This window comes from Anser anser (genome assembly GCF_964211835.1).
Source record: "Anser anser genome assembly, chromosome: 1".
NCBI classification, from domain to species: domain Eukaryota; kingdom Metazoa; phylum Chordata; class Aves; order Anseriformes; family Anatidae; genus Anser; species Anser anser.
Genome location: NC_139720.1, coordinates 38599036 through 38619254, shown reverse-complemented (window position 1 = coordinate 38619254; position 20219 = coordinate 38599036). Strand labels below are relative to the sequence as shown.

At 37.6% G+C, this 20219-nt stretch overlaps 1 protein-coding gene across 4 annotated transcripts in view; it reads right to left on the bottom strand.

Moving 5' to 3' along the window:
• Positions 1-945: 945 nt before the first annotated feature.
• The window catches only part of FRS2 (fibroblast growth factor receptor substrate 2), a 55981-nt gene continuing 36707 nt past the window's right edge, over positions 946-20219 (bottom strand). For all 4 annotated transcript variants that reach the window (XM_083824646.1, XM_083824645.1, XM_083824644.1 and 1 more), the window contains exons 2-7: positions 19847-19953; positions 17244-17335; positions 15252-15438; positions 12009-12167; positions 10913-11076; positions 946-8560 (exon numbers count right to left, since the gene is read on the bottom strand). In XM_083824646.1, the coding sequence (XP_083680772.1) occupies positions 7610-8560; positions 10913-11076; positions 12009-12167; positions 15252-15438; positions 17244-17309 (1527 nt within the window). In that variant the 5' untranslated portion in view covers positions 17310-17335; positions 19847-19953 and the 3' untranslated portion in view covers positions 946-7609. The remainder of the gene's footprint in view (positions 8561-10912; positions 11077-12008; positions 12168-15251; positions 15439-17243; positions 17336-19846; positions 19954-20219) is intronic.

Genomic DNA, 20219 nt, shown 5'->3' with positions numbered 1-20219 from the left:
ACATTAAAAGACATAAAAAATCCGCTGCTAAGGCTCTGGGTACGACGTCCGTGTCTGGTACAGCAGATGTGCGCGATCACAGCCAAGCCTGGTCCTCTTGGTTTCTCCACACACAAATAAATCTGTTACCTGGCCACACCAACAAAATATAAAAAGGTTTGTATGACAAGTTCCTCAGGAATTAATTCCAACTGGTATTCCTCTGCTGGCTCCCAGATACTTAAAAATATCCTGTGCAAGTATTTGTGCCAGTGACCGGAGTTGTAGTATCTATAATTTCTTCTTGGGTTAAGAGAACAAAGCCTTTTACAAAGGCATGGCTAAAGAAACATTTCTTAAGAGGTTCTGTAAACAAAACATCTCCTGAAATTTCTGGGGGTTTATTAATTTGTTGGCTAGAAACATCCCTATTGAAATTATGCCTCAAAAACACTGATTTAGGAGAGACAAATACCGAATTTTGATAAATCACCATATTTTATAGTCTCCAGAGGAAAGTGAAAATGCCATCTGGACAAGACTTCAACCTTGCATTTTTCTTATGAACTCATCAGTACTATGCTGACAAACTACAGTTAGGCCTTGTGAAATCTTAGTCACTTAATAGCTGAGGAAGGAGTACATTCAACTTGCTGGCATGCGATTCACAAGGTAGTAGTTAATAGCAGCACTACTACTACTACTACAAATCCAGTCCTACGGACATGAGAATGATAAAATATAAATCGAGTAGAAATGAAACAAAAGCTTGGAGAAAAAAATTACAAACTCCAGGTCATCATGTTCTGTTTTTTCTTCCCACTACTAAAATTCATATGCAATAAATGTGCAAAAAATTAGGTAACTACCTGGAGCAATGACTTAAAGCAAAGCAAAAAAGCTCTTATTAATGCAATACAACACAGGAACACTAACACTGGTAAGCATTAAAGTAATCCACACATATTGTCAATGTAAAATCAATAGTTTATTGCCATGCTACAATTTTTTTTCTTTCCAAATGAAGTTGGCACTGGTAAAGGGGGAAACGTTGTCATAGTACATAACACACCTTTAAAAATGCACATTTGGTAAGCTCTCTCAATCATGACAGCTTAAAACAAGTTATTTTTTAAGATTAACGTGGAATGGCATAAAAATACACTCTTTCTGCATAGTATAATATAACTTTTTCATAAAAGAAATACGGAATGTTTGTAAAAACAAATCCATTGAACAGGGCAAATTAATTGAAATTTTATAAACAATTTGGCAATGATACTCCCACTGTTTAGACTTTTTTATATAAAAGAAATAAAAATCTAGAAAGCTACCTTTATACAAAGTTGCTATATTTATGCCTTTAAAGTAGGAAAAAACATTTTATAATGCAAATTAGGACATACAATAATCTTACAATATCATACAATGTAATGACAAGAAAGGAACATACAACATAAGATTTTGGCCTTTGTAGAAATGTGTATTTCTGCATTTAAAAAAATGCATTTGTGGCACACTGGTGACTATTGTATTCTTACTCCTACCAGCCAGCTTTCCTGCTAGAAGTGTAGTCAGCTGTACTGTAAGGGCAGGTCTGCAGTTTCGTTAAAACACAGACAATTTTTCAGGAGACGTAAAGTGATGCTGCAGTGGAATGAGATGTAACTCGCGAAAAAGGCAACATGCCTGCTGGTTGAGACATTTGTATGGTTGTGGGATACCGTACAACACTACTTTCTTTCATACCAGAGCATTTCGTATACATTCAGTTATTAAGTACCGAAGTCTTACAAGTGAGAACATTTGTGTTCGGGATTTGGCAAATTTCAGGGAAAATACAAAGTTAGTACCAAATATATAATATATTATATATAAAATGTGGGTGTATGATATACACACATATTCTAATGCAAAAAAACTGCATTAATATGGAGTTAAATTTGCTGACATCCATTCCTAAATAACACAAACATTAAAAATACAGGTGTAATCCTGATCTTTCACACACTTTAGAATCACTTCCTCTTTCATACATAATAGTTAAAGCAATATATATGCAAGTATGACTAAGAAATCAAAATTCACATAGTAATCTGAACTCTGACCACAACAAATAGGATTTTTTTTTCAGTACACGTAATTAAATATATTTATATTTTTACAGTATTTTTAGACCATTCCTGAAGAACTTGACCAACCAGGTCCTCAGGTGTAACAGAGCTGTTATGTCAGCAGAACTTGATCTTGTAGGAACACATCCAGGGGCCCTCGAAGCCAATACGAACCACTCGTGTGGCTTCAAAGGGTGCTGCATGAGGCCCAAACGCTCGCAAGGAAGATTCCCTGATGACATCAAAGCTCCTACCTCAGACTTCCTTTTCTACTGCCAAAGGGAAGGACTGGAGCACAGGACACGCCGACTCCGGGGTCTGGGTTGTTGGCAGGTGGTTGGGAATAACCACATATGGCACAGCCCCAGCGTCAGCGAGCGGCAAGGTGAGCTTCATGGCACCTTCGTGCTAAGGCTTCTCATGGATAGCAGAGGAGCTGCTCCTCCACGTTCATCTCTTGACGGTTCAGTCACCACGGGTCTCAGGCATGAGCTGTGGCTGGGACCCCAAGGCATTAAGTAAGTATTTTGCAGACGCAGAGGAAGACGGTCCCTGTTCCAAAGGGCTCGAGCCTATTTCTGAATCATATTTTTACATAATCTCCTTTGTATATACACATATTTGCTACATAAAATAGAATTACACCAAAGTAATGGATATATCAGAAAACATTGCCACAATATATGTATATTACCACACTAAATAATTACTAAAACTGCAAGAAATTTTTCAAAATGCCCTTTGTGATATATAAAAATATAGAAATGTCCAACACTTGTTTCATCAACTTTAAAGGTAACTTTGTATCTCATATTCAATCTGTACACCTACACATTTCCAAACAAAATACTGCGTTAATCTGGAGTAAACACCACATTAGGATAATATCCTCAATAAGACACCTGACAGATTTAGTCACATACCTTACAGCACAATATTACAAGATATAATGTACACATGGTCAGAGTTACAGCTGCTAAGATTTTTTTCTTATTCACTTATCTTGTCCAAAAGAGGAAGCAATTTCTAAAGATTGCGAAAGAACATTAGCTCATGACTTCCCATCTTTTCAATATATGCTATGCAAGAAGGACATCAGCAACCCTGACTCCATCTTAACGCAGTCTTTTGTGGTGGAATTTCCTCCGGATTTTGTTGGTGTCTGTTTTGTTGGTGTTTTTTTTCTTTTCTTTTCTGGAGTGTTTATGAATTTAAAATAAAGATATTGTAAATGAACTTAGATTTATATTAAGTAAATACTGTCAAATATAAATGCCTGAATTACTACCTCAAAGAAAAGATGGGAAAAGATCTTATGATTAAATTCTAAAAACACCTAATTCTATCTGTCAAACTGCAGGACCAAATTTCTTTTGGCTTCTTGGGGGTTACTGGAACATTTCAGATCTGAGTCCACTATTAGATCCTACTAAACCAGCTTTATCTTATTTGTAGCCAATAAATAAATTAGTACAGTGCAAAAATTGGATTTTCACCATTGATCCCACCTTACACAAAGAGAATACTGCTTAGAAATAGAGGTCCAAATCAGACACAGCTCATATGATATGCTCAAAGTAGTAACTGAAGTTAATCAGAACTTGCATCTTAAATTCCCCAACAGTGGAGACAGTCTGCAATATTGTGATTCTGTCTCAGCATGAAGTGGCTATACATAAAACATATTCTGAGCCAATACACTGTCATAAATCCAGCAAAACCAACTGCTGGTCCGTCACCTGCAAAAGAGCAGCCCTGTTTTGACATTGTTTTGGACTTTCTACAGCTTAGACCTTTCTGTGGCCCTTTTTAGAGTAAAGCCCTCATCAGAGGTTTAAACACACACGAATGTTTAAGTATCTGGGGGCAAGGAAGGGGGGTAGGAATTAAGGAGTTTATGATATATCCTTAAAACATTTCAGATTTCTACAAAAATTTTGTAGACTATAATAGGAGTAGCGCTTCAATGCACACCATTACACTTAACACTTACCATATGCAAAACTTACTTATCAGGGGAAAAATGTTACAATTAGAGCTAAAGGTTTCAGAATGATCGTTTTTATATTGTTTTCTGGAGTCACTGACAAAGACCACAAAACTAAAATCAGTCTGCCACTTCAGATCAATTTGAGAAAAAATATTTTTGTGATATAACCAATGGATTAGATTCTCGCCAACTGTATTTCCAGTACAATATTTATTGCCTACTTTTAGTCACTGCTACGTCTTTTTTATCAATTCAATTTCCTTCTTAAAAAGATACAGTCCAACGTCTTTCATAAATCATTGCACTGAAGGAATATCTATAATTAAAGGCTTTTCTTCATCAAATGTGCTTGTAGCAGCCAGTTGCATGCTGTGGATGAATAGCAGACCTGAAGGCGATGTTGCCATTTTTGCAGGAGCTAGTGTATGGAAACTTAACAGATCCCAGTTACTAAAGAAATTTGTTACATATTTGTTTCCCAGTCTATATACCTGTGGGTCCAAAATATAAATATGATCAAATACTGTAGTGAGATTTCAGCTGAAAACTGAACCCTAGATTACAGACACTAAATCTAAAATCACAACCTTTAAAGAGACTGAACTGAAAAAATATTTACCAAGTCTCAAAGGGTAAAGTGCATTGCAACTACATCTACTTCAAGGGGCATAAAATAAAGAAATAAAAAAGAATGCTAAAGATGAGCAGTGCAGATAACAGGGACTAACCAGTGTGTTTGCAACAAGAAAGCATTATCCCATCTGTAGAATAAAAGAGGGTTAAAAAAAAAAAGTCCTAGAAAATATGGTACCAGATTGGTTAATATAATTAAGGCTAGAGAAGGTTTTTGCTTAACTCTGCTTGGTGCATATTTCATTTAGAATATTAAAAAAAATGCCAAGACTATGCATTCAGAAATCACAAGAACCTCAAGATGTTTTGAATTCCGGGGGCCACAGCTAAGAAAACATCCGTAATGAAGTATTGTGAAACTTGCAACATAAAAAAAATAAAAAATAAAAATACTCAGACCATCTCTTGTATCTGATACTATTCAGGATAAATGTATGGGACAGTGCACCAGAACTAAAAGGGGTATGTTTCCTTTAATTCTGGCTAGTCACTTAGGATCTACTGTAAACCTCCGTTTCCCTATTTGTCAATTAAGACTATTATCTCCCTGCCTCACAGGAATGTTTTAAAGGTTCAGTTAATCAGTATTTATGAGACACCTGTACTATACAGATGAGGACCAAATATTTCTAGGCAGCTAGCTAGATCAAACACATTTGCCTCAAAACACATGTTGAAGCATTAGGCTGGCTCACATATTTAAGTGAACTTAAATTCATGTTCTTAAACTAAGAACAAGAATCACACCAGTATCATCAACCGGTGAATATTTTGCAACACCTGGTAATTTCTCTTCAGTACAAGACTGTTCCTTGGCATAAGGCGAAGCAATGGCAAAGATGTGAAGGAGCATTAACACTGCAGACCTGTAAGAACCTCTACCTATACGGTAGCCTTTACCTTCTTGAGTACCAAGTTCTCCCCACAAGTCAACAAGTCTATCACATGAGTATGCATAGGTTGACAGTGAGATTACTAATGAATTATTATTATTTATCTCATTTAAGTTCCTCGTAATGGTCTCAACAACTCCCATCCCTTACTTCTGTAAATTCTGTTCTTTGTGCATCTGGTATTTCAGTACCGTACAGTCTGTAAAGTTTTTCAGAATTAAAAGGCTGCCTGATATCCCTTAATGATGTGGCAAGAAACACGTACTTCAGGTGCTACCACTGCTGCCACTACTAAATTGAGAGAAGCACAGAGAAAACGTTAACAAAGGAACAGGGATACACTCCAATTTAAAAACCTGAAAATATATATATATTTTTAATAAAACTTAAATTTAAATATTGCATGAAGACCCTTATTTCTTTTCCAGATCTTCAGATGGCTTTTCTTGCATGTTTTTCCTCACACAGTTCAAGGGTTATATTACATCGCACCAGTTCACAAGTGTTAGTTCCTTTGCAATCACAGGCTCAAGAGTAATCTCTTCTGCTGCCAGTACCAAGGTGCACCTGCAATACTGCCAGAATTCTAAAATTATTCAGAGTATTAAAAAAAAAAAAAAAGAAAAACAGAAAAAAGTTCTGCTAAGGGTGCAGGGGAGGGGAGTATCTGGCATACTCAAACGACATTCCACCTGGATGTACCTGTAACACTGAGCAGCTATTATTGTAACCAAGTTCACCAACTGCAAAAGAAGTATGTTCATAGATAATACTACCTTCAGATAATTTACTACATCTCTTTCTAAATTAAAGTACACTATCAACTATGGATGCACATTGCTAGAATGTGCAATTTTCTATGAAGAACTATCAAGTCCAGTACCCTGCCTCCCGTGTAACCTGTGTCTGATGCTTTAGAGGAAGACAATGACTGCATAATAAACCTTTCCAGTTGTGCAATAATGCATGCTGCTGGAGAGCTGGGATATTTCCGTCAGGCATAAAAAAAGTAGAACACTGGACAAAGACAAACATTTGACCTTCAAGAGTCTTTCTTTGACAAATGCAGAGAGTAAGACAAACACATACACAACCCTGAACAATAATTAAAGCTATGTACAAAATTTAGACTCTTAAAACGTTACGGAACAGATAAAAAGAAGCACAAATGCAACGAAAGGAAGGCACACTGAACTAAGAAATGACAAAAGAGCCTTAATTCATATAGCCAACCTGTGAATTCCTTCACAAAAAAACTCTACTGAGATTAAAATTCTGTCTGATTTCACAGGGAACTTGATATGCCACTTGGAATTCTCTTCTAGCTGAAGTAGCTTAAGGCTGGGATTAGATGTGTTCATAATGTTGATCAACAAACTTCGATGTGACCTCTCAAACATCACACAACTTAAAACTATTGGGAATTAGATGCCTTCTTACCCATGTGGTCTTTGAAGGAAAAAAAAAAAGAAAAACAACAAAAACGTGTGGTGCTTATATCCCTTGAGATGAACCAATATATCTGGTGTACATCAAACTGAGTGAATTAATGAATTACATACACTTCATTCTGAAGGAGCCACGTCAATGAGGAATGAATGTAGATATGTGTCTTGAAAGATTAGGTTTACCTGCTAATAAACACACATATCAAGAGGCTTTAAAAACTGTTATAAATGCCATTAATGACTATAGGCACCAGACCAGAATATTTATAAATTCAAAACTGGCATGTCACTCAGACTCTAATCAATTTAAAGAGGCACTGTGAAAGGTGGTGATGCTGCTATGCAGTAATTACTACTACTGTAGAATGAAATAGTGTTACCTAAATGAATACTTGCTCTACATTAATTCCCTTTAGTTAGACAAGTACATGAAATATGCAGAAAAAGTTCTATTAGTCTATAAAAGGCGTTAGTGTTAAGAAATGCAAAGTACTTGCATCTTCAATTTTATAAACTTCACAAAAGGTGCAAATGATCTAATGCTTCCCAGGCTCACATAGGCAGGTCAGTACTGTTATGTCTAGTTTTCCTAGAAGTACCATCATCTCGGGGCAGTGCTTTTTGCAAGCTTGACATAGCAGCAGTTCGTTCAATGTCTATCACAGCATACAGCTCTGTGCGCCTGGTTGGAGTTTGTGGAAGTGGAGTGGTGGGGGTTTTTGGAGTCTGAGGGTTGTCGGAGTCACTACCACCTTCCAAGTCAACCTGTATATAGTTGAGCTGCCTGTGTTCTAAACTTGGACGCCTAATGTCAAAGTTAAAGACTGTTGGGGTACAGTCCCGACGTCGTGTAAATTCTATTTTGTGAGCACTTGCTGGTACTGTTACATTCTCCGTATTGACATAATTATGCATTGGATCTAGGTTATTGTGGTAGCCATTCAAAGATGGGGTCTTTGGTCCTAAACTGTCATCTTCATCTCTACTCAGCTTGCGGGCTTCCCAAACAGGAGGCAAGGATGGTAAGTTCTCATAGTTCAACAGCGCAGTTCTCCTCTGAGCAGAGTTGTTAATGTTCTGGGTATCTGAGGTACTGGTTGATGTCAAACGACCTCTTCTGACCCCTGAGGCACTAGGGATTGATAACCTATTTATATTTTCATACACCAATTTGTTACCAGATGGTGTTTCTCTACGTTCATCACTGTCGTATCCAGTGTCCCATTCAGTGTTGTTTGTGCTGCTGCCACTAACTTGGTCTCTCCCAAGTTGCTCCAGTTTCTCTCTTTCCATTAACTGCCTTTGAACAGGTGTTGGTCCTAAAACAAACTTGACTCCTTCAGGCTCCAGGAGAACCTGAGCATCTCTGTCATCAGTACAAATCTGATCTTCTTTCACTTTAGTTGTTTCAGTGTTTGAAAGCTTTGATTCCAGTGGCGCATGCACACTTGATCGATTTTTCCTCTCCTCTTGTACCCCAGTAGTGTTGACGTAAGTGTGCACCTGAAAGGAAGAAAAAAGGAAATTCAAATTCTAGTTGCACATTTTTATTTTTTTAATTTCATTCCTTCTCAACTCCCCCCTTTTCTGATCAAAATACCTGAGAACCAAATATCACGATGGCAACTGTTTAAGATTCTCTTTCTCACATTTCACTGAGCTGTGCTCAACTTTATTTTTTTGGTTTTGTTGTTGGTTTTGTCAATGTTACTTTAAATAAAATTAGAGGTATTTGAGACAGACAAAATAATGTTTACATCTCAAATTAATGATTATTTTGATTTGATCTTTCATTTCAGTTGTGCTCTAGTTGCAGCCTTCCAGGTTCCATTCGAATTCTGCTCTGGACAGGGCAACCTTGGTTTCTTAAACTCAGTTCATTAGCTCACTTGGAGAAATCAGCGAAGCAGAGTTCTGCTTTGATCTCCCTTACCATGAAAACGACCAACAGTTCCAGATTTGCTTTGGCTAAATTTGTCTTTGTAAGTTCCATGCTGCAAAGGAAATTTATTGCCCATTTAAAAAACAGGACCATGCCTCGTGTACCACTCAACCATTGACAAGAGAGGTTGGCTCTACTGCAAGAACAGTTCATTCTTTCTTCAAGAACCAACAGCTTTCTAACACCAGAAGCTAAACAGAAAAACATACACTTCCACACGACCTGTGGCACTCAGGATTAAAAATAAGCAGGAGTTAACACCAGATGCCACTACGGCAGGCAGGGGTACACCACTAGTTTATCCCTCCAAGTTCCCACAGAGGATCAACATGAGGCTGAAAGGGAAAGACTGCAGTCAGTAAAGAACACCACCTCCACATTTAAACTGTCTGCGCACCCAAATGGCAGAGCAGTATTTAACAGCGGAACTCATCCAGTCTTCACAACTTTAAGCTCTACAAACTGCAGTGTTATTTACAGCTCACTTGACTCCTACACTGGTTCTTTAAAGTGATTTAGTCTGCAGTAACTCCAGCAACAGCACCTGGACTCTTCTGTGATGGCTTCTACCAAATGCCTTCCCAAAAGATGGTTCACTGATCTCTGCTCTGGCTACCTTCTCTGGTTTTCAACACTGTTTCTTGTCACACATGACAATCTTCTGAAGCCAGATTACATTTTATTACGTTTGACTAACATTTTCATCAGCAACAGGAAGGGTGAGATAGAACACACCTTCAGAAAGTTTTCGGGTTTTCCCGGATTGGTAGGGCTTCCGCTGAGAAGGATCCCAGCAGCCTGGAGAAATAACCTCACATAAACTTCACGGAGCTCAGCAAGGCAACCTTAAAGCCCAGAGCCAGGCACAGAATAGCACTGACAGTACAGGGCGGGCACCAACTGACTTGGGAACAGCCTTGCAGAAAAGCACCAGGGATCCAAGTTGAATGTGAGTCAGCAGTGGGCCCTTGCAGCAATGAATACCAAATGCCTATTGGTTGGTGTTAGTAAAAGCACAGCCAGTAGGTTAAGGAAAGTAGTCGTTATCCTCATTTCAGTACTGCTGATACCAAATCTGGAGTAATGGGCTCCGAGTACAAGAAAAACATCATCATACTGGAGTGAGTCCAGAGGAGGGCCATGATTAGAGGGGCCGGAACAAGTGATATACAAGGAGAAGCTGAGAGAGACAGCTCTCTTCAGTCGTAAGAGAAGACTAAGAAGCAATTTAATAGTCACTTTCAACTACTTTTAGACAGTTAAAGAGAAGACAGAGCCAGACCCTTTCTGGAAATGTTCACCAAAAGGCTAAGGGGCAATAGACACCAGCTGTAACAGGAAAAAAAAATGATTGCATATTAGGGAAAAATGCTTTCAGAATAAAGGTGGTCAAAGGCAGGAACACAGCTCAGACACTGTAGGATCACCTTGCTTGTACTATTTATTAAAAGCATGACAAACAAGGCTCTGTGCAATCTCTCCTCTAACTTCACAAGCAGACCTAGAGAACTGCAGAGGTTGCTTTTAACCTCATTTTTCCATGATTTGCCAAACAGAAGACTTACATGTAAATAAGTTTTTGACCAAGATCTCTCATTGTGAAGTCCAACTTAGGCGTTTAAAATTAGCTTCTGAAATTTTTGAGAAGAGTATAGGGAAATACATTTATATACAAATAAAGACATCGAAAGTATAAAAATTTCAAGTAGTTACACTTCCTCAGTGATCTGTCCTACCAAGCATCATAAAGAGGAAAAACAAATCTAAGTAGTAGCTCAGGTGTGGTAGAAATACATTATACCTGACTCTGAAAAACACAAAAATGAAAACATAATGCTACAGAATTAACAGTGAAAAACCCTCAACTAATGTTGAGCCTGAATTGGGGGGTGGAGGGGGAAGAATATACCCACTTGTTCCTCTGCTACAAGTAGAGGATGTGTTGATTCTTCACCGACAGAGGGGAGGCGTGCACTTCCGACAGAAGGATGCCTGCTGGAAGGATGTGATGAAGCATCTCCAAAAGATGGGTATCTGGGATAGCCGTTAGGTAAACTTTGTGCATTGAACCCAGGAGCTGATTCAATTAGAAAATATGAAAAAACATATTAAAATAGAACATTTTACTATATATGAGTAATATGTTTTATATATTTATCTTCAATTTTCACAAGACGTCAAAATATGTAAAACAGTTTAAATATTCACAAGGCAATTTTGCTGGGGGGGGAGGAAAGGGGAAGCAAATTGCTGAGTAGAGCATCCCAGTATTTACTGGGAAACATGTCTGAAGCAACCACTGAAGTCTAGGTGTATAACTACAGCTTTCTCAATAAACTCCCCGTCCAGCTCCTTTTGCTACCATGAACACATTAACAACACATATCCCTTTAAAGGGGGGGGGGGGGCAGTAACAGGATGGACGACGACTTCTTTATTTAAGCTTCTATTTCTCTGAACTCATCAATAACATGCTATTTCTAGTTTCAGATGTCTTGGTATCTGCCTGGGATTACCTAAAATCTTCCAGCAGTTTTGGTAAGACTTCACTCTATCCATCCATCTACCCACAGCAAAAGATTTCAAATCCCCTGTAGATGTGATATTACCATTACGTTTTTCCTAACAAAAAGGTTGGAGCACTGCCTAATATTAAGATTTCTCAGAAATGATGAAAGTAAAATATGGTGATGTATAATAAAGCAACTGAATTAAGTATATGGTTAAACAGTGCTCTTGTGCAAGAACTAAGTTCCCAAAGCTTACTTCTTAAAGCTGAAGAACTTGTCTACAAACATTTTGCTCCCAGGACTTGAGATTCTGGAAAGCAAATCCTCAGCAAGTACCTCAAAATAATTCATTGCTGGTAATTAACCTCCTAGCTGAAAATAGCATTTAATTTGCATTAAATCTTTAAGTAATTAAAAAAAAAAAAAAGAAAAAGCCTATTTTAAAGCTAAGTACCACATTAAATTCAGGTTTGTCATTTGACAGTATAACCATACTTACTGGTAGGCGTTCGAGGGGTTCTTGGAGCTTCCAGCTCAGTCTGATGGTTATTCCTTTCTACTACTGGTTCTTCTACCACATTTATGCTATTATTCTGCATTATCTCTTGCAACATATTAAATAGCTCTTCTGCACGGGCACATTTAAAGGCAAAGATTCCTATAAATACACAAGAAAAAAAATCAAAATCCTTTAACATAAGAAACATGCCTTACAATATATATAGCTTTCAGGTAATAAAACTGGAATCCACATAACGAATACCTGTTAAAGAAGCAAAAAAGTTAAGAAATCTTTACTGTACAGAAGACATACAAATACCATGAGACCCTTTCAAGTGTTTATCTGATAGAATAATTTTCCCATGCACCAGAAGTTAAATAGGAACAGAAAATTGGTTCAGTTAACACCAAAAGTACGTTCTGAGGGCTAAATGAGGAATAAAAAAAAAAAAAAGCCACAAACAGCAAGTTGCGTTTTTGTCTAAGTGGATAAAAAGGGTACCTGTTAAATTAAAAAAAAAAAAATACACTAAATGAAATTACTGTGGTGCTACAAGGTTACGTTTCTTAAACCAGATTTCTATTAAACTACCATAAGAATAAGATACCAGCACAACAGGAAAGAAGGATTTAAACATTGCGCAAATGTTTTTTGCTTTTTTTTTTAAGAAGATTAAAATGAAAAGCTAGTAAGACAAACTGTGTGAAACAGACAGTAACAAACCAATTGTTTTAGGCTAAAGGATAGACACAGAGCACAAAGTGAGCAGCAATACCGTGTATTTTGAGTGTGTATTGTGCCACTTTGCTTTTAAACAGCAGGGAGCGCCCCAACTTACCCTCACAAGCAAAGTCGCAGCTTTGGATTATTCTTCCATTGAAAGCATGAAGTTAAAGTTGACATGCTTGTTAAACGTGGGTGCAGGTGCTCATTTTTTTAAATGAGTATTACAGTCTTAAAATTACACTCTTTACTAAAAACTATCTACCTATATTGCTATTTCTGTAAGTGCAATTATGTTAATATGCTGGCAACTACCTACCATCATAACTTTATTTACGGACACAGAACTGAGATAGATCAGAATTATCAGAAACACTCCACACGGCAGAAGCTCACAAAACCTAGCTGGGAGCATACCAAATGAGGAATGATGCTAAGAGGAATGATGATCAACAACTAATATTCGGCTGGTGCAGTGAATAAGCTTCATGCTTGCAACACAGCAGCTGTAGAGCTGCTTCTACCACTTTTACCTAACCAACAATCCAGCTCGAGTACAACAGCCTATATTTAATTTTTCCTGTATTTCCAGAAATTCACACTGGATCCTTAAACCTTTATGGGGGAAAAAAAAAACTGCTAGCTGCCTTTGTCCCCTCTCTTTAAAAAAAGTGCTTCCAAATTGCTAATTCTTTCAAATATGAGGCAAACTGAATTGGCACTAAAAGTGCAAGCAAAAGTAACTTTGTGGAACCTTGATTTTTTATTAAATACATTTGCAATAAATACAATATGATCTGTGGTGTATATAGCATGGAAACACAGTAATTCTTCTAATTTCCCTATCCCGAATTATCTTTTAGCTGTGCTCCCAAATCATATCTTTAAGGACTTCAATACCTCGCACAAACTTGGTGTTTTACCACCAGTGCATTCTGACAATATACCAATATAAAATATCTGAGATTAAGTGGAAAACAACAAACAAGAATATTGACTAATTCCATCAGTTGTAAGGCAATATTCAGGATATTCTCAAATGAAAAACTTCTTGGTCATCTCACCAGCTGAAGATGAAGTTTTGCAACTTGCCCACAAATACTAGTATAGGTCTCAGAAACAATGCTCCATTGCAAAACGGCAGCAGAGAGAACATTTTTTGCCAGATTTCTTTTTTCTCAATATTCACAGTATTTAATATTACGTAAGGAAGGCAAGAAACAAAAGAGGGAAGAAAGCGTTGCTGCTCACACAGTCTGCTTAATCTTCTCTATTTAAAAAAAAAAAAAAAAAAACGGAAATTAGGAGGGAAGCAGAGAAGTCAATTAGAGTCAGTGGAAAATCTTGGCTGTGGAGAAGAACCTTCAAAATTGTCTTTTCAATTGAATTTTATTAGTATTTATTTTACACATTTAAAAGAAACAGTAAATTAAACCTGCAAAAATCAAAGTGGTGGTTTTTTTTCAAAACAAAAAGATCATGATTTTCTCCTCAGAAGTCTGAAAATTTACTTTGATATGCAGTATACTGTAACATTTTAAAACATCTTTATTTCTTATTAGGAGCTGAATCAAGAATGCTTTCTTAATTCTTCTTGTAAAATAACCATCTGCCCTTACCTCTGCTTGGACAATGAAGCTTGACCAAATTTGTTTATGATCAAGTTCTTTCATGTTCCTGATTTTTTACAGTGAAGTTAAAAATATTTTGTAATTGCAAATATTGTTATTTCTAAAAACACTAGTAAATGCTAAAAATCGGTAAGAAAATAAAAATGCAACTTAATTTCACAACGTATCAATACCTAAGAATTTCAAGTACATAGAGCTGCATCATGATAGGAAGATGCAAAATGAGGTGCAGACCTCAGCCAATACAGTTATTGCACCACTGGGGACTGCTGCAGTGAATAGAGATTGAAAAGCCTATCTTAGCCAAGGTAAGGGATGATCTGGCAACTGGAAAGGTAGCTATCTTTCTGGTTAAAGCCACATAGAAACTAGCTAAGCATAGCTGGAGTCTGCAGTCTGAATACAAAAATTTATAAAAATTTGAGAATGATGTCATTGAAATAAATCAGCAGTATTTGTTTCAGGAAGAGGATGAAACAAGTGTGTTAGTGAAGACCATAAGAGAGTAGAGATATCCAGTTCATTCCAGCGCTCTAGTCTCTTAAAAATGTAAAAATAGTGAAAACTCAGAATTCTGAGAAGATTCCCCCATGGTTCCAGGTTTCACCACCCTTCCTTGAAAGTCAAGTCAACCGCTGAGACAGAAGAATTTCCCTGTCAAAACCACCTTCTGAGTTGACCAGAACTATCAACACATACAGCCATGGAATACTCCAGACCAAAATCTATAAGCAACTCGAATCCTCATTTTACTGTAAGACCATCCAACTTACTTTTTTCCAGAAACTGCATTCACATAGTAAGTACACCTTAAATAAATTAATAAATAAATCCCCCAACATCAAATTACTTTCTAAACATCTTTGTATACAAAAATTCTACATACCTTGTCCAGTTTGACACCTTCGACCACTTTCAAAAGAGAAAAGATTTGAGTCATAGCCATAGCGACGCAGACAGAGGTAGTGCCATTTTACAGAGTCCCTTTTACGGGTGTACAAAATTAGTTCTGTATCTGTAAGTTCCATTATGCCAGAACCCAGCTCATTACCATCATCATCCACGTTAATAACCTACAAAAAGGAAGTTCAACAGCATCAGGTAAGTATTCTTTTGAGCACCAGTACTACTACTGTGATCTTAATGTTCCACTAATGCGCTCCATCTGCTCCATCATTTGAGTTATGATCCTTGAGGTAAAAGTTTAAAAAAAACTCAACAAACCAGTTCCTTTGCTCCTCCAACCCAGAATTAAAATAATACATATTTAAAAGCAATGAGTGAGACTAAGTAACATCATTGCAAAATCCGTGGTGATATTTAAAATAAAAGAGATTTGTAAGTTTAATGATTTTTTTAAACTGACTGTATGTACATATTCTAGTATTTCCACATAGATAAGGCATACCTCAGATAATGAAATTTTTCAGAGCACTGTTTCAAAAAAAAAAATTATTTGCTTTGTCATATAACCCCACTTAAAGTTGGGAAAAGGAATGAAAAAGGAGAAGGGTCTCTAAGATAAAGCTACCTTCACATATCCGTAGGGCGTTGTACTGTGCAGAATCGCCAGACTGTTTTGGATTTTTTTTCCTGCCTTTTTAATGTCAACAAATAATTCAAATACCCTATGGTTATCTTGTGTGAAAACATGATGCATATAAAGCTTATATTCTTATTCTTTTTGCCTTTACACCAGTTGGAGGTCTTCTGCACCCCTTAAGGAATCCTGACATGTATTTTCCCCCAGATGCGTTTTATCTCACAACACTGCTTTTAGGGGGATTCTTTCTTACTCAATAAAAAGGCTACAAAAAGAGCTTCCCTATGGTATCAATTAATTTTACTCCTTAAAGAGACGTTTTCAACTTGAAAACTAGTCATTTAAAAAGAATTAAGAATAGTTTCATCTGCCACTGAAGCCTATGCCAAATGTCTTCATTTTGCAAACTACATTCTTTCATCTTCTCCCCCCTGCTGCTCAATCAGAGACCCACACAAACAATGGAGAGATGCTACAAGGAGAAAAGTAGGAACTAGTTACACAAAGCTAAGTCAAATGCATAAAAAGCAAGAACACAAAAATATTTTATCCTTCAGCTTTTCGTACTGATAATATTAAATATTTCCAGAATTTCCCATGGTTTTAAAGCTCATTTCAGTGGTGCCCTCAGGCAGTGCATGAATCATTTTTCACTATGGAAGCACTACATTCCTTTGCCAGCTCACGGAGACAGTTTGGAGCACAGAGGCAGAGCCGAGTTGTGTGACTACGCAAAGGTATGTTTACTTAAAGGCACTGACTTCAGCAGCTTCACGTTAAGCACATGAACAAGTGTTCACAAGCTTATAAATTCCAGGGGTATAAGGGACAGAAGCACGTATATAAATGAAGTTCATTCAAGTAAAGGAAAAAAGGTTGTCCAAATGATAAAATCAACCGTGATCTTCAACTAAAATCAGCGGTCCTAAAGTCTTCCATTGCTGACCCCACCTCCAGGTTCATAACCACAGCTCTCCAATAGCTCTTGCATTATGCCTGTGACCCCCCTCATATGGTCCCAAACCTCCCAGAGGTAACAGCGTTTAATTGGGCCCCCAGCTCAAACTGGGACAGACCAAAAACATGGGGCTGCTTCTCCCACCTGAAGATCAAAACTGTCATGACAAAACCTGTCTAAAGAATTCCCGTCACTGCTAGTAAGAAAGGAGTCTCAAAGGGAAAAAAAGGGAAACCTGCAGCCAGACACCTGCAGGTCTGTAATGGTTTAACCGTTAGGTAATTCTCTCCCTGTTTTCGTTTAAGTGTTTTCCATCACAGACCTATCCTGCAAGAAAGCAACAAAATAATTCACAGCATACCACACCAAGTGCTTACCTTAAACTTGTTTCGATGGTTATCTGGGACAGTTTCTTTATCTGGACAGCTACAACAGCTACCCATGACTTCTTTAGAAGACCATGTGATCTCTAAATTAAAAAGAAAAAAAGCAAACCACAACCAAACACGGTGATCATTTAGTTGAAGTAAAAATTGAGCATCATCAACAGAACAACACAATACAAATTTCTGCCTGAATTACAATTTTTCATGATGAATTTTGCAGGCAGAAATGATAAAAAATAATATTTAAGAGCTATGTGAGATTTGGCATTGAGAAGTGACTGCGCTAAGCCCTGAAAGTCCTACCAACAGTTCAGCTCGATGTTACTACCAAACAGACCCACTGAACTTGATTGAACTTCTCACCTTAGTTCCCATAGTAGCATTTGAGGGGGAAAAAAAAAAAGAAAGAAAAAGAACAAATATTGGTTGCAATTCTTCTCTCTCCTAAACCAAGGTCTTTATGTAAGGCACTACCTGGATCCCAGTTCCACCTAAACGAGCACTCTCCAGCTTGCTGCTGAGCACAGCCCTGGCTGACTCCCGTCCCAGCCCAGGGTTGCAGGTTACCAGGCAGAGGCAACACAAAGAGCCCGCAGGGCAATCCTGAAAAGCTGCCCTGCTTTGGGCAGCTCCAGTACGTTCAATAGAGGGTGGAGGCACTCGGGGCCTGGAGGCAGCCCTCTGCTCAACTTCTGTGCTTCCAGTTTAAAATACTTCCCACGTAGCAAAGTACATACAGCTACCTAATCAAAGGCAAGGGAAACAAAGCTCCATGTTCAACACAAATATTTTAAAACTACCTTTTTTTTTATTCCTATTACATTACCTTTGGATTAAATTGTGTTATACAGTCTACTTACTATAAAACAAGAAAATACTCAACTAACTCCATGGCTAAATTAAGAAAAAAGATATTTCATATTCTTGGTATTGTAACTGAAAAGATTTTTGTATGTATGGTAAAGCTTTCATAGAGCAGTAAGATAAAACTGTTACAGAACCAAGCCTCACAACTTTCTTCTCCTTTTACTACCCCACTACAGATCAATATTAAATTCTTAAGAAGGTCAGATAAAAGGAAACATACCCATTTACATGAGCTGTATATTGGATAAGAATTAAAATTTCCACTACACAAATGAAAAGTGGATCAAAATCTTGGAAGAGAGCTAGTAAGCAACAACAGGTATGACACTTGGAGTCAAGAAGAAGCAAGGCGGAACTTCTGACAGAATGGGAAAAATCAGATTTCATCTTAGGAAAACTGGGACTCACTTTCTAGCCAGGCATTTGTATTAGTGTGCAACAGTAGTATCCAATTAGCACTTTAGCCTGCTGAAAAATAAGGTGCAAGGCAGATGGTGAAGTTCAGCTAACTATTCTTGACCAGACAGGCCACGCAAAAGCGATACTGCTACCCTAGAGACTGCAGACATCTGTCAGTGGCCACCAAAGCCCTGCAGAGGTGAAATGAAGAACTTAACAGAAAGGCTAACAACATGGCTTAGATTAATCCAGTAACAAAGAGGCAGACAGCCCGACATTGCCAAAAATCAATGGATTCTCTGATGTCATTCCTGGCCATAGTGTAAAAAGATGCATTAATTTGTCAGAGCTTTTTTCGCAACCCAACAGGGAACTAGGTTGTTGTCTGCTTCTACTACAACAGAAGGAAGCTATGCTACACACAACTGGTTGGTTGTTCTTGCACAGTGAAGAGAAGCCTTCAATTTTCTTAATCAGTCCAATCAACCTCTCAATTACAGACTGCTTTCAACAGTCTCCATACATGTATCTTGTTATTAGACTAATTACTCATTTTTTTTGCTGAAGAATTCTGCCTGTTCTGTTAGGAAAGGGAGATACAGAACATCTTCTGTTACTGGTTTCCTACCCTGGCACCCCACCATGCCTCACTACATAGATGTTCAGATGTTGGTCTTATCACCCGACTGACGATACCCAATTTATTCTGTGATAACACTGTTAAAAAGAGCAATTTATTCTGTGATAACACTGTTAAAAAGAGCAATGTGTGAGAACAGCTGTAATGCAGATTAACAACGAATGCAATATAAATTTGCAGCAAAGGTTTTCAAGCTCTGGTCCCTACGGCACTAAATTGAAAAACAGAAGCATCTACTAGCCTTCAAGCACAGATGCTCACACTTAATAACGCCCAGTCTTAGATTTCTCAAAACCTTTTGACAAAGGCGTAACACAACTAAAGAGCAGCACACTGTGACAGTAATGTGACATCCTTTGCATTCACCATAAAGATAAATCAACAGTAAACTGAATAGGCAATAAAAAAATAACTGCAAAGTAGTTTGGGAGAAGTATATAGAGTTGCAAATAAAAAGATGTAGTATAGGAAGAAGTCTGAAATATAGCTACCATGTCTCAAGAAAGACAAAGAAAATGAATGTAATCAAAATCAATCATACACACTTGTTATTTCATCTCCAATATATTCTAATATTAATACCTCAGAATACCGAGAACCATCATGCTGCTTCAAAGCTGCGATGGGAACTAAGGCAATGAGGAAGAAACAAAACAACCAGGGAACCGTCAAAGCTAAAATCACTCACCTAGATTTGGCCATTAATATTCCCAGCCTCTGTTGCGGCATCAGGGGTTCTGTCATACTTCAAAGTGTCATGCTGTCTTGTCACAGAACTAATCATTTGACCTAGAACTAGAAAAGTACATAAAAAATGTTTTTTTGTTTTTGTTTTCAAGACACCAGTTAGTAAACTAACAGAAATACATATGGCCTTTTTATTTTGGCATCATTACGTCAAGTGAGGTCTCCACAGTTAGGCTGCCTCTTACGGGGAACCTTAGGCCCAGCCTCATCTCTTCGAGCTCCCCGAGCATTTCCATTGCCTATCTCCCGTTATCCTTAGCACATACTGAAACAAACCAGGGCAGGCAAACAGAGGAAGCCACACAACTTACTCT